This window comes from Chelon labrosus, assembly GCF_963514085.1.
Source record: "Chelon labrosus genome assembly, chromosome: 12".
Lineage (NCBI taxonomy): Eukaryota > Metazoa > Chordata > Actinopteri > Mugiliformes > Mugilidae > Chelon > Chelon labrosus.
The window spans coordinates 16,208,791-16,224,532 of NC_140345.1; the positions used below are offsets into that span (position 1 = coordinate 16,208,791).

The following is a 15,742-nucleotide window of genomic DNA, read 5'->3' on the forward strand; positions in this document are numbered from 1 at the left end:
CTGTAAATAACATAAATCTTGTTTATGAAAATGCCTTGATGATAACATAATGCAATTTCATTCCAGGAAAGAGGAGAACATTTTCAAAAGAAAGAAATTTGCTTTTATTGACACGGGCGACATTTTCTCCCTCTTTACTTACTCTCTGCCTGCTGGCCCCCCATTCACAGAAACCGCTCTTTCAGCAGAAGGGAAAGGACAGTAATGAGTCTTTTAGATGGGACACAATAGCAGAGAGAGCACTCAACAACATGGTGAAGGAAAGAAAAGTAGAACATATCTTCACCAGTCCTTATCCCCAGATGAAATTAAATGATAGAAGAGAAGAGGCTGTGTGAGAGCGATGCCCCCCCAAAAAAAATGAGGCAAGAATGATGGAGAGAATGAGTGAGGAAAATGGAGAGTTTAGGAGACAGAGAAGCAGCTTGGAGTGCCATCTAATAATCAGCTCTTTTCACATCGTATTTCCTCAAGAAGACCAAGAGAATAGGACACGGAGGAGAAAACTGCTCCTTCCACAAGAGAGCAAATTGACAGTTAGTATGAAAGACAGTATAGAAAAGACAGAAAGTTGGAGGAGAGATAGAGAGGGAAGGATACGAGCAGTGAACAATGTCTCTCCATAAACCACAAATAGAAAAACAAAAATGCAGGTGAATGGACAAATTTCTGCTTCTTTTCTTCTTCTTCCCTTCTTTGTTTCAGTCTGTGTTTTATAATTTCCTTCACTACGTCTGTACTTTTTGCCAATCTTTCCTCCCTGTTCTATTTAAATAGTTCAAACCATCTTGTGTGTGGTGTTTATTTTACATATTTGATGGTCAGTTTATCATTTTCTAGGAGAGAGAGTGGGTGGGATTGCTTGTACTTTGCATCATAATCCTTACAGTTCCTAAGCGCAGGAACACACAAACATACAACTGTAGTTCATTGGTAGAACAAAGCTCATACAGCTTGAACATGCACATTTATATAGTCATACACATATACTCTGATGCTGTCCCCCCCTGGTGTGCCTGGCAGACTCCGGCTGGCCGCAGGCTGTATGAAACACTTTCTGAACACACACAATCATCGCACCGACAAAGCACATGCACAAGCATGCCTGACACACACACAACCATGAAGCTTGAACAAAAATTTGTATGTCTCTGCTATTTATTCCTTGATGTGCAACTGCTATGGATTGTTGCTTTGATGTTGCGTTATGCTCACATGTTGTGATCTGTATTGTCAGGAAAAGAACAAAAATCAAAGATTAGGCTGTTTTTTCTGGTCGGGATACAGTTAATCCTCTCAAATCTATTTTTAAACTTTTTATTTAAAATGTCAAAAGGTTTTTGCTTGACCTTTACTTGACTCTGTTTATTCTAGTAGCAAATAATTTGTTTTGCCTTCAAAACAGCAGGCGTAGCTATTTTAAGCATTTCATTTAGCATGTCAAATTGTATTACATGGCCTGCACTTAAGAACCAAAGTCAGAGTAACAAAGGAATAAATGTTAAACTGCCAAAACATCAGTCAGGTCTATTTTCAGTATTCCCACTGAACATGTCAAATGGCATCACAAAACCGTGATTCTGTTTTGTTCATTTCAAATGTCAGAGGGCTTTAAATGCCCGTTGCACTGAGCTTTCTTTGTAAACCAGAGATGGAAGTTGTAAATAACAAAGCACTTAGCCAAAAACTGTTACGGGGGAAGAAAAGATATGTTTATTAAATACTTGTTTATCCTTTCCTTCCATGGGATCACAAAAATAGCCATTCTCTAGTGGAGAACTGGTAAACAACCTCCTCGGAGACTTTCTTCAGTTTGAGATTTTTTTATTTTTTTTTTAAATTATACCATCTTCTCAAGCTCAACATGCTGTGTTGTCACTATTACTGCCACAGTTTAGGTGCAACAAGGAGACATCATTCAGAAGTAAAGTGTGAAATCTATTGAAATAGCTCGTCAGAAAAAAATGTTAAAATGTTTTAGCACATAGGGTCTGGTGAGAAGCAACATGAAAAAGTGGAGTCCGAGATGAAGGTAGGAGACAGAGGTAGGACCTCCAGAGTATAGACACTGGTGGTGGTTGTTGATGGCGACCTCAGTGGAGAAGCCCTGGAGAACCAGGATGAGGTAGAGATGAGAAGGAGGAGGGCTGCATGACAGATGGCCTGAAGGCAGAGTGACAGAATTAAAAACATTGGACAAGATTGGAATAATTAGAATATAGCAAATTTGGTAACACAGGAACAAGGAAGTAATAAGGAGACAGTACACATGAACAGAACTTCTTTATGGAACTTTTATCTAAGCTTCATATATTTCTAAGCAATTGCTTACAAATAAAAACATATGTATTTTCTTCTATTTAGGAATCTTCCAGATGTATGTGAAGTTGAATGACAACAGATTTATCATTAGGGGTACTTATTGTTATCGTGATGCACTGAATGTAACGTGAGGTTCTACTTCGCAGTACAATTTTATTCTACAGAGGACATCAAAATGATGCAATAACACAAATGGGTTATAATATGAATAACATATTGAACAACTTTTTTAGACTTTTTGCATTAAGACATTGTTGGTAATTCTTGCCTTGTATTTGAGATGCTCAACTGTGTTGTGTTGAGCTAGTGTTGGTATACAGCAAGTCATCCTATTCAACAACTGTAACATCCCATTTCATGGCAAAGCCAGGTCAATAGTTGATCATTACTCTAGGACTGCAGAATTTCAAGAACTTTTGAAAATTTCTCAAAGCGACGTTGCAAAAATGATCAAACACCAGGAAGAGTTATATCTGCTGCAGAGGACAAGTTCATTAGAGTGACCAATAAATGAAATGAATGGCCCTTTAGATTAGAATCTATCTATCAATACTACTCAGATTCAAGTAGCAGCCACAGCTCAACATCATCTGTTCTGAGGATCAGGCCATGAATCAGAAAATGAAACGCAAGGAATGGACATTACAACACTGGACATGTGTACTTTGTTCTGGTGAGTGCCTTCCGCAATATTTTGCAGCGATAAACCACCAATGTTTCCATTAACAGGTTTTGATGTGCATTTTGAAGTATCACATTAGAAAAGTTGATGGAAATAGCAGAATATAGTTTGCTTCTGACTACTTAATGGAGTCAAAACCAAACATCAGTTAACATCAGTTAAATACAATACAAACACTGATGCCACATTACACTGACCTGTTTCTTTTACCACAAGAAGATAATTCTAATTTTCTGATCCTTTCCTGTTATTTTAATCATTTTTCAAGGTTTGCAGTCACTCACCAATGCACAGTGGTGTTTATTGCTTCTGTTTATTTAGTTTTCTGTGGCATATTGGGAGGAAACTGAGCCAGCACATTATCTACTGCTCAGTTTATTCGAAATTCTGCTCACATTTTTATTTAAATAAACAGAACATAAGATGATGGCCATGGTTTTATTTAGACGCATTATCTGAACTTGTGTCAACTTGCACAGAAAATGCGTATGCATTCACATGTTGAATGAGTAAGCAAGTTGTCTAAACACGCAATTAAATCAGATTAAGATACTTAAACCAATTTAATGCTTAGTGTTGTGTGTGCAATGTAACACCAGCTTCAGAATACCAGTACCTTCATATGTTGTTGTGTCAAAGTGATGTACAGTTGAGGTGAGGAGAAAGCCAGACAGAGAACATGACTCAAGTTCCCTTCTGAGCCTCGATTCCTCTTTTTGTTTGTTACTATGCCCTCTGTCTGTCTTTCTACTACTACTAGAAGTTGTATCAGTACTATAACTTTTATTTGTATCTTTTTCCTCTACTCTCCCTCTTTTCTGTTATAAATACAGAAACAGAACACTGTGATTGTCACTATGGCTTTGTTGAATCACCCGTGACTAAGGACCCTGTTATACTATCTGTTTACACACACACACACACACACACACACACACACACACACACACACACACACACACACACACACACACACACACACACACACACACACACACCACTTCTATGGTCTCTGTGTGTCAAGAGTGACACTGACAGCTGGTGAGGATCATGTGAGAAATGTGACCGCTGTGCTTTGTGTTTTCTGGCTCTCGTGATGCATTGTGCGCGCCACAGTGTGTGTTTTAGTGTGAGTATGTCGGTGTGTTGGCAAAGGCTGCACCAGACGCCCAGGCAGATTATGTTTTTAAAAAAAGGTGCATATGCAGAATTGGGAGTTGTTGTTTTTTTTAAGAGACAGAGAGACATTTAAGAGGCTTAGACCTTGAGGGAAAAGTATCTAGCTGTGCTGGCCAGTCTGTACCCCTGGTGTAGTGTTAGATGATTTTCAGGGGATTATTTTCCTCTGTTTTACTGTTGTGAGCAGAGAGACAGATATTATCTACCGCAGGTCTACACATGTACACACACATACACAAATACCAGCTCTCTTTCTCACAGACATATGCACAAACTCAGCATAATAGCTAGCAGGTGGTGAACTATCACTGAAAGCCACATCTCTCATCTTTTCCTGCTCCTTCTTTTCTTCCTCTCCTCATTTCTTCTCAGTTCTTCACTTCTCTCCTTTTTGCTCCTCTCCTACCACCTCCCGCTGTGATGACATGCACCTACTGGCACTTGGATTTTCACATATCCTCCCCACTAGTAATAGATTTTAGACAGTGCTATTCAGTTTTCTGGCACCCTGTTGTTAAAAGACACCTGCAGAGAGACAGATAAATAGAAGCGTAGAGAAGAAGGCACTATACTTGGCCTGTCAACACAGAGAAAGATAATGGTTTTGGTGCTCAGCTTCTTTTTTCTGTGTCATTATTCCTTTGCTCTTAGACCACCTCTCCTTTTGGCACAGTTTCCATTAAATATTCATCTTGGTTCCTTTCTTCTTGAAAAGTGAGAATTAAATAACATTTTATAGATGTAAGATATTACTTTCTCTGATTCATTTGAGTCAGAATAATAGCTTTCTTTTATCCTTAAAACAATTTAAAACCTGCTAAGAGGCGGACCACATACCTTCCTTAAAGAAAGCTTCACAACTATGTTCATACTGATGAGTTTAGATGAATTATTCAACCCAAATGAGGTTTATTTGCTATACCAGTTTAGTAAACTATGACTTAACTTGCCTACCACTGTACAATACATCCAATTACAAGGCACTTTTTGGTTTTCAAAGCATCTTTTACAACAAAGCATCATATCACTTTTGCCATTAGGGAGTCCAGTCATGATCCTGCCGTTAAGCAAATGTGAATGTGTCAGCCAGACCTCTGTTACCAGTTCTCCTTCCACCTATTGTCTGAAGTTACCCTAAGTGTCTTATGGATGTGTCATGTAGGCGTTGTCGGTCATAGTATCCATCCTGCATTGTGTGCCGCAACAGAGGAAACCATTCACGACAATGTGGTGAGAGCAAAGAGTGGGTGGCAAGGTAGTGTTCACAACCATCAGAGAGTTATGTTGAGGATACAGAGGCAGAGGACAGACGCTGTGCAGCTGCTCTTACACACAGCTATGTGTATGCAATATGTGTAGGTGTGCACTCACATTCAGTTACATATGAATACATACTGTACATACAGGTAGGTGTTTGCATGCCATAGAGTCTGTCACTCTTGTTCTCGTTTGCATATTACACATTTTCCCGAAGCACAACTTCTCAATTTGATTTTGGAGTTGTATTTCAACTTTTATAATTGTGATGGTATACATCATTCCTTTTCTTGGCCTACCTTGAAAGAGGGAAGAGAGAAAGACAGAATGAGTCAGTATACCTATGGTAAATATCAGAGCCAAGCCCCCTACAGTTATCCCTGTGGTCAACTTGATTAAAGGTTATTCAAGAAATTCTGATCAATAGCCCTTCATAATTTACCTCCTTGACGATAAGGCATTTTCCCACCTGTCATGCAGGAGGAGACGTACAGTATCCACCGCAAGGTCATCCAGATCAATTACCACTCCGCTCTGACAAGTGTTGGCGGTCTCGTATCCAATTTGTTTAATGCTCAAATTAAAAGAACCGCATCTTGCACAGGATCTTTTATTTATTCATCAATCAATTGGCCCAGCTTCAAATCTCACCTCCACTCTCATACATTACGATGAAATTAAATAAATGTGTAATCAAACGGAATGATGATCAGTGATGGAGGCCAGAAAGGAATTGGGCTTGGGATCAATATTTAGTGTTACCAACTGAATTATATTAACACTTCCAGCAACTGAAAATGCCAGTAAATTTTTGGCTTTTTATTCAGTCATCATTCTCAGTGTTGTTTGAGTACACAGTATCATATGCTCGTTTAAATTTGCATTTTTGACTATTAACAGCTTGTCAAACACTCAGCTTCCAACTTTGAATTGTGTTCTCAGGAAGCAGGTTTATAAGAAGTTTTATTTGATGTAAAAAAAACATTGATCAAACCAATGATAAAACATGTAACAGTCTTTTTACTACATTCTTGCTTTGGCTGTAAGATATTTTCTCTCCAAGCTTCCTAAGTGATATCATAGTGCACCTTCTCAGCATCAGCTTGATTCAATAGACAGCACTCTGCAGTAATTGGATCACTACAAAACTGCATTAACTGCTTACATAGAGATAATAGCATCTCTCATTTGCATAAGTAAATGGCTGGTTTCATGAATGCTTTCATCCAAAAAATATGGAAACAAGCTCTGCATTTAAAATTCAGTTTATTATTTTCTTCCAAATGAAACTGAGTTCCAGAGAAGAAGCAGATGGGGAGAGACAGAAGGTGAGAATACAAGGAAGAGGCAGCAGCTAGCAAGTGGAGGATGAGATAAATCCATGTGATCCCCCTTCTGAAATGATTTTTTTATTATTTATTTTCAAATTACCCTTTCATAAACTATCGCCACATATATGAATTTTGGCATTGGTGGATTTATTTTGTTTTTAATCTAACAACATTAGGGTTTGGTCCTTCTTCTGCTCTGCTGCTATCAGCATTACTGTTTCCCATCTTTCACTGTCACCTCTCTTCAGTGCTGGATGTCTTTTTAATGGTCCAACACATTAAGACTAAACCGAGCTCTCTGATTATAGACCTCTGATGTGTTGGATCACTGACCACTCTGCTGTCAAGCCTTGCTGTTTGATTTGTGACCATGGCCAGTTGATTTAATCTAAGGATGATTCCGTAATTACGAATTATGGAGACAACATGGTCTTAGCTGCAACGATCTGTGTCCACAAGTGTGTGAGAGAAGGTTGCACTTAACGGAGGAATAGCCACATAATATCACACAAGATGTAAAAGTAAAATTTTTAACAACTAACCAAAGTATTTTCCCAATGAGCAGCTCACACTATATCAGTGTTACCATATCTGTCAGTTTACTTACTGCAGACTCATGTCTGTAGTACATGCAGTGGTAAATTATTAGTACAGGGTTAGAATGATACTAAATTATGCATCAAAACTCTTGAATGTGATTATGTAATGTGTATGTTTCTCCCCACAGGATCAAAACAATGGCGTCCAACTTCCTGCTACTATGTCTTCTTCAGGCACTTTCCTGATTGGCTCTCACAGTCTGGACAGGGAAGTGCTGAAGAAGCTGGGGATTGGGCTCGCACTGGCAGTAGTCATCTTGGCCTTTATTGTAGAAAAACTGTACTGAATGATGAGTGCAAAGTGTACCACTGTGCAGTCATTTTACTTTGTTGGCGCAATATCAAGTGAGTCTTTTGTCTGTAAGGAAAGAATGTCACCAGTCTCCTCAGAAACACTTTTTATACGAGCCTTTTTGGTACCGATTATATCTGAGTACAGATTACTTGTGTTTGATTCTGAGAGGTGAACAGTTTCTCAGTGAACTTTGTTGGGGTGCGTTTTTCAAAAAAAAATTCAACAATTTGTCTTTTGTTCACTAATTTCTGCAGCCTGACATTGTCCACAGACCAGTAATGTGTGTTTTTGTCCTTGTAGCTGAATCGCAGATTAACTCAGCACAACTCGACATTAGTTAATACATGAAGGACAAGGTGATGACCTGTACCATAAGGGTCTCAGGATGATCAAACAGTCAATCACTCGGCAGCTAGCTTAGCTGGAGAGTGACGGTGTTTAGTTTGTTACTATGTGGAAACAAGTTTTAACCTGTATAATACTCTGAATAAAATTACTGTGTAAACTTAATTTCAAAGTATTTATTTTTGAAAAGGAGACATGGACGGTATATTTACAGAGCTACATAGTAATTTTCATTTCTGCTGGTTTGACGTGTTGTTTAATTGGTTGTTCAAAATGTGTTATCATTTTATGTTTTTTGCCTCATACATCAAAGTCAAACAGACATTATTTGCAATACACATCCCCTCTTCCTTGATAACGTACCTGGCTCATGTCTCGGTGGGCAGTTCTGACGGCTGGGATTAATGGTCATTACTGTCTCTCATTTTATCACCACAACACACACTGATTTGGTTTATTTGTATGTAATGACCTGTTCTGCTTCCAACATTAAGGGCTGTTTCATGTTTTCTAGGATGTCTCAATCTAACTCCAAGTGTTTTCCATTTTTCCTCCTCCAAAAAAACAACATGTAGGTAATATTACTTACTCTGTATAATACCTACAAACTGGATTCCCCCAATTACCATGAGCAAAAATTTTGATGTTTGTATTGACAAAGCTGCAGAACTCACATCGCTGGAGGTATTTGAAATTTGTTTTTCTCTTTCTATACTTCAGGAGAACTTGTAGTAGGACCGCTCTGTTGGTGTATGGACTACCTGTGGCATATGAATAGTTAATACTTTATTTTTCATTGTCGGAACCATCTTGAATACTTAAATAAAGGACGATTTGTCATGAGTGAAACTGCACAAGTGTTGATTGATTGAATTATTGATTGGTGAAGTTGTTGTCATGCATAAAGTCTGCATTTGCTGCTCTCTAATGTCTTTCTGTTTTGAGATACGACCATCCCGAAAGGATCTCTGAACTCTCAGACAGTTAATAATGCATGCCCCAGTTTATGTCTTGCTGCACTGGCACATGTGTCTCTCTCAGCATGTCTGCATCTTTATGTGTGTGTGTGTGCGTGCAAGCATGCCCTGTATATGTATATCCCAGTCACAAGTATTGCTCTACACTTGTGTGTGAGATTGTTTCTATTTCAAAACTAGTGCATTTGCGTGTGTGTGTGTTTGTACACATGCCTGGGTCCATCTGATGTTGTGTCTGTAGATTCTTCCAAAGCTTAATTTAGCAGAAAGTCAGCGTGTGTGCATGTGTGTGTGTGTGTGTGTGTGTGTGTGTATTGTTCAGGAGAGACAGGATTCATCACTCTGTCACATTCAGAACCCCCTCTTGTTAGGTATACCACTGTTTTTAGCCTACACACACACTACCTTTGTATTATCTAAGTAAATGATGCATGTAGCACATTTTGTAGTAGACACATGGATACATGCATAGCTTTTTTTTTTTTTTTTCTTTCTTCCCACCTAGCTGATGCATGTCACAGGATACTTCCACTTTGTAGTATATGGCCAAATGATGCATGTCTAGCAAACTTGTGCACAAACACAGGCGCCGAAGCTTTATATTACCCGATCAAATGATGCATGTCGTACACACACAGACACACACACACACACACTAGCTTTGTATTATGTGATCAAATGATGCATGTAGCTGTGAAGCTTGTTACATCCATCCAGCAGTGCCCTATATTATTCTGCAGCCATCCATACTGTGCGACAGTTCTTTTGATGCTTTGTAAGCACATTTCCACCCTGTGTATCCCAGTTACACCGCATTGTTCTCCAATGAAATATGGATGCAAAGACACCCTTTATGTTTGGGAGATCATCACTTACCATGAAATATTGAGGCGGGAGCCATCGAGAGAAGATCGTTATTCACTTTGCATCATTCACTTCAGTTGTTTCTAATAAAAGCAAGAGTTTCTGAGTGCTCGTCTGGGTTGCAGCTGCTGTCAATTTGTCATCGGTGGGGTGACGTTCTTTTGATTTGAAGCGGAGAAACTTTTGGCACAAGACAAATCCAAGGGAGATTGAACATTAATGCACTTCGCTGTTTCATCCCTCATCTGATGTGTCATTTCGTTTCGTTAATTTGGGTCTTTTGAGTTCCAAGTGGTTTAGCTTGCATAAGAACGTACAGTAGGAATGTAGGAAGGAAGAGGCTGACACGCCACATCGCTGGGGATTCAGTATAGGAAAAGCACCCAGGCTAAATCTGGATTTTCATTTTGTAAAATTACATGTTGTCATCCGACTGATGTCAGGTCAAACTAAGTTCTTGCTAAACTTTATTAACCGAAGGTGTTTTAGTCAAGATGTAAAGTTGTGTATAATCGCAACTGAAGAGTGAAAAGGTGGAAGTGGACCTGTTCCAGGGCCTGACAACATTTTCATTATAGCTGTCTGACACAGACGGCAAAAATGTGTACTTACACAGAACAATGTTTCAAAATTAAGACCGCTGTTATTAAAGGCTAAATTAGGGATCATTGTGCAAGCTTTTATCATTTCTCATTCAGATCATTGCAATGCTTTTATTATTTATCTTAACATAACAACCCATGATTGTCTTCAGATAGTTTAAAGATGTTTGTGCAAGGATTTTAATTGGAACCAACCGAAGAGCGCCGTTACGACTTGTCTCAAGGGTGCAACATAAGGTGACCAGACACCAGAGTTTAAGAAAATAAAAGTTGTATTTATGTAAAATTGCGGTATGTTTCACAATTAGGTCTCTTAATCCTATGCTCCACCCAAAGACATGCTCTGACATTGGCAGGGCCCGTGCCGGTGTGGAGGGGCGTAACAGCGCACATTGCTCCACTTCTGTCATCCCTTCATTGGCTCCGCCGTCAGTTTTGGAATCATTTATTTCAAAGTCCCGGCGATTACTTCTAGGACTCTGCGTGGACAAGCTCCCGAGCATATTTCAGACCTTTTAAAGCTGATCCCACAGAGATGGCTGGTAAATCCGCTCACCACATTCCAAACCTAGGGTATTCGATCTCTTTAAACAGTGGCACCTCGGTTATGGAAAGCACCTCCCTTGTTGTTACACTGCATTAACTCTTTTAAATAGCCGCTGAGAACTTGTTTGTACTCAGACAGGCTTTTAGTTAGAGTCAGGCTTTTATGGTGTCTGGTTTATTGTTTTTTATTACAAGGCACTGTGTAATCTTTAGCTGGGAAATCTGCTCTATAGATAAACAATGCATTTATTATAACGGCTAACATTGTAAGATATCACTTGGTGAAGGGTTAGGGTTAGGGTTATCACTGTTTTTTGTTAACTGCACAAGTGCCAACATGTGGGATTCATGTTTTCATGCTGCTGCACAGTATGTCATCGCTGTACAGCCCAAACTGCTTAACCTGACTGTGAGTGTAGTGCCTGGCTTGTAATAGTGAATACTCTGTAATAATTCAACATGTAAGACGTAGTGTAAACATGTCAGTGGTCGCTCTGGGTGTTTCAGACTCATTTAAATCTGGATAAAACTGAGCCAAAGACTCTTCCCTTCAGTCGTAAGCCTTTAATACTGATCTGATGGAAACTTCAGGACAACACAGATCATTTTAGATTAAACTTCAGTTTCGCAGAAGGCAAGTTCAGATAAATGCATGTTACTTTGAGTACACGCTGAAGCCAACAAGTGGCACCAGTTTTTCACCAACACAGACGATCTTGACTCAAGCAACTGCCTGACAGAGATTCTCATTAGTCGGCATCTGCGGCGGTGACCTTTTAATTTCTGCCTGACGAAGAAAATTCCTCTCCATCCTCTGCATCCACCGCAGAGACGATTTTCCTGTCGCCCCCGCAGTGCGAATATAAATCATTCATTCGGTTCATGGAACGTCAGAAATTAGGCAGCTCTTAGGTAAGCGACAACTAAATGTAGACAACAGTTTGTTTTTTTTTAGGCTTCGGCTCATACCCCTCTTGTTAAGTGAGCAATCCCAATTTAGCCCCAGTCAGTTTCTCATGCTGTCAGTCAACATGCCCATTATAAACATATATATATGTATTTTTTCTGTCTTTGCATGTTTTAGAATACATTCCTCAACGTCTATCTACATGCCAGTCAAAGCTGCAGTGGTGATATCACGGAGACAGGTGCTATTAGAATATTTACACAATCAAATAATTGACATTTATTTTAGTGCTGATTTGTATTGCCACAGGATGCAGCAAGCAAAAGTCCCGGGGAAAAAAAAATATGAAAATTCTGTAACCCGTGTGTGTGTGGGTCTGGAGGAGAGGTCTATTCAGCCTGAGGGCAGACACACACTATAGCTGTGACTGACACTATCTTACAACTGAGGCCTTCCTCAAACAATGTCTGTTAATAATGTGTGTGTGTGTGTGTGTGCGCGTGTGCATGTTTGTGTGTCACTGCCCTAATTTGCAGCTGCCACCCTGACCCTACTCTAGTTTTCTGTCCTTGTGCAGAAACAGGGACAGAAAACCCTTCTTTTCCACATCTCCTTCTATTGCCAGAGTTACCGTTTGTCCTTGTCTTTGACATTACCACAGAGCAGGAACGCTGCGCCGTGTAATTTCTGTGTATAAACATCGCGGTGCTCTACGTGTGTCTTCAGCCTCATACAGTAAACACACATTCTAATGAAGACTGTGGAAGGGACGTCTGTGAAATAGCAGTGAAACCGCCGTTCCTTCCTACTGAACTTGATGATAACAGGAAATTTAACTGCCAGTAAGCACACACTGCTGTAAAAGTCGAGAATCTGCATGCAATAAATTGAGGACGGAGAGGCATTGTGATCATCATGAATGGAAATATTTGCACTGATGTATCTTTCGCCTAAAACTGTTGAACACGTGCTTCCGATTTCCTGCAGCTAAGCCCAGGAGCAATTGTCGGATGCAAATGCAAGCCCACATGGGTGTGACCAATTAATTCTTGCAATTTTGGTGACCAGCATGCTTTGTTGCTTTCTGCCTTTACCTCCCACCCTTCTCTCTCTTTCTGTCACACTCGTTTTTTCCCATTTATATAGGCTGAGGTCTGTTCGCTGTGTGCTAAGCACCTCAGCGCCTTCTGGAACAGAGGGGAAACTGTCTTGGCAACCATATCCATTCCTAATCATATGAGCTGCGTGCGTACACGAGTCTCCGTGCCAGCTTCGTCCAAGCATTTAGTTTGGTGGCCCTTGTGCCTGCATTCAGCGATTGCTGTGTTTTTTATCTGCTCGCACTCACAAACACAGACTCACACACACCCCATTGTCGCTGCAAAGCAAACTGGGAATTCACAGCCTGCCGTGTGAGGGAGAGATTGGCTCTATTGAGTGTCTTGGTGGCTTGCCAGTTCTGTTTTAGTGCATTTCTTTGTGTGTCCGGGGTTTTGTGTCTGTGCATGTGTGTGTTTGATGGACCTACTGTACATACATCTTTGACTTTGAACGGTTAAGCGTCTTTGTAATCACCAGTGGGATGGGAGACCAAAGTCAATATATTAGCTCTACAGCAGCATTGTTCTTGAAAGCACTTTAATAGGCACACAGAAACATGGCAGCACTGCAGTGTTACTTAGCGTTAAAAGCTGTTATCAGTTTGAAGACAGTTTTAATGTCTCTTGACACGCCATTTGTGCAGATTTGTGTATTGTTTACATAAGAGAGAGTCGACTCAAATGTTAAGTTCATCTGTTTGAAAATTAAAAAATGATGGCGCTTTGGTTCAGTAATCCTGATCTGATGTGTTTTGCTTGTAGATAAAAAAAAGTTCTCTAAAAATAAAAAAAAAACAAACAGACAAACTTACTTAATGTTTATTTGACAAGTTTTTCAAACACCCATGTGTCTGTCATTACGGTAGATGATCTCCGGCTTCATGGACATTTAATTAATTTAAAAGTTTTTTGGAAACTTTTGAAATGCTGAACGTTGTGCTTTCCCTTTCAGAGGGAGTGGTTCAGACAACCGATATAGATGTCCGTGGGCATATGTCAAAAGTAGGCCTAACACAGTAAACTTCAATCATTATCACCATGTTAAAAGGCATTTAACACATATTTAATCAGGACGGCAGGAATGCGCAAAGCATTTTTTTTAAGCAAGAGTCACGCACACACATGTCCATCACTCTGTTCTCGTCTTGGTAATGTTTGATTAGAGTAAATCACCCAAGAAAGCCAACGAACTGTAATGATGTTGTCATGGCAATAACTGTACATTGATTGAGACTCCGCAGGTCTGGTTTGTTGCCATGGAGAAGTGTTCCTGTGGTGTTGTCCACACATGAGACAATGCTCATTTACATAACTGTTAACACTAAATGACAACCTCCTCTGATGTATGAATGGAGAGTACTGTAGCAAGGGTTGTTGAGTTTTAGACTGTTTCAATGGATGATCAGTAACAATGATGTGTGCATGATAATAATAATGTACGGAAAACCTTGCATATGTGCATAACGGTTAGGGTTAGGGACCCACATACAAATGCACAGAAACTTGTTTTTGTCTTTTTAGGGACATTCAGTGACATGGCATCCCGTAGCTCCTTATCCTAAAGGAAACAATCAAAACTAAGTGCGTAACCCCAACCCATACCCCAACTGTAACCCCAACCCCTAACCCTAGCTCTAGCCCTAGCCCTTGCCCATACCCCCACTCTAACTCTAACCCTAATCCTAGTTCTAAGACATTAAAACCCAGTCTTGGCATTCAAACAACTCTTGAAAGGGTGGGAGAAAGCAGGAACCAGCCAAAATGTCCTCACTCTGAACACCTGAATCTCAAAGTGGTTCTCGGAAAGATAGCTATGCAATTACACACACACCTACCAAAGAGCAGGCTGTCTTGAGCTATTGTATTGCTCAAGACAGGAGCACGTTTTATGCCCTCATACATTGTTTTTTTTTTAACCTGTCAAACAAGTCTTCTCTTAGTCAGCTGCTTACAGTACAGTAAAGCAAGAATGATTTTGTAGAAATAGCCTTCAAGAGAGCGAACAATTGGCATTTTCCATCAAAGCCTTATAGTTATGGCAAACAGCACTAATTAAAGACACGTCAGACAGTTTGCACCAAATTACCAAGTCACCGTGTTTCAGATTTGACTTCAAAAGCATCATGTTATGTGTTTTCACATGAATGTCTACCCAGCTGAGAGTAGCATGAAAGGTCCACACTTAAAGACCTTTGGATGAGACTGTTCTTCTGAGAGGCAAAACTAGAGTTCACTATGTGCTTGACTAATCATACCAAGTATGCTGCGACTCACTTGCTGACACTCTTGAACACTGTGAATAATTACTAAAGTGGTCTCTATTATTAGCCCTAAAGTTATAGTTTACATTCTGTTCTACCGTTTTGTTCAGATTTGTGAACAGTGAATTTTTAGTTAGCATAACAAAAGGTTTCGTTGGTAGTTAAGGAGAAGCTTGACATAAGCATGGCACTAGTTGTATGTCTAGTCTAAAGATTAACAGCTAAGACCTTTGACAGCAGAGCGAGTACAGTGTTTATCCAGTCAGGTGTGAAGAAAGAACAGTCAGTCATCTATTTTGCAGCCTACTTGACATGTTGTCCCCTTCAAGCCAACTAACCAGCGATTCTCTTAGACCGCAGTGAGTGAAATGTCAAGTGAAATGTGAGTGAAGTCAAGTGACTGATATTACCGGAGCGTGGAGTTCCCCAAATGTGTACCCAAAGGAACATGATTCATCCACGATCTTAATTTCTA

At 39.8% G+C, this 15,742-nt stretch overlaps 1 protein-coding gene across 2 annotated transcripts in view; it reads left to right on the plus strand.

The window, feature by feature from the left end:
- Nucleotides 1-10,167, plus strand: part of cdkal1 (CDK5 regulatory subunit associated protein 1-like 1) — a 209,023-nt gene extending 198,856 nt beyond the window's left edge. For both annotated transcript variants that reach the window (XM_084557649.1, XM_084557648.1), the window contains one exon: nt 7,499-10,167. In XM_084557649.1, the coding sequence (XP_084413775.1) occupies nt 7,499-7,657 (159 nt within the window). In that variant the 3' untranslated portion in view covers nt 7,658-10,167. The remainder of the gene's footprint in view (nt 1-7,498) is intronic.
- Nucleotides 10,168-15,742: the final 5,575 nt, after the last annotated feature.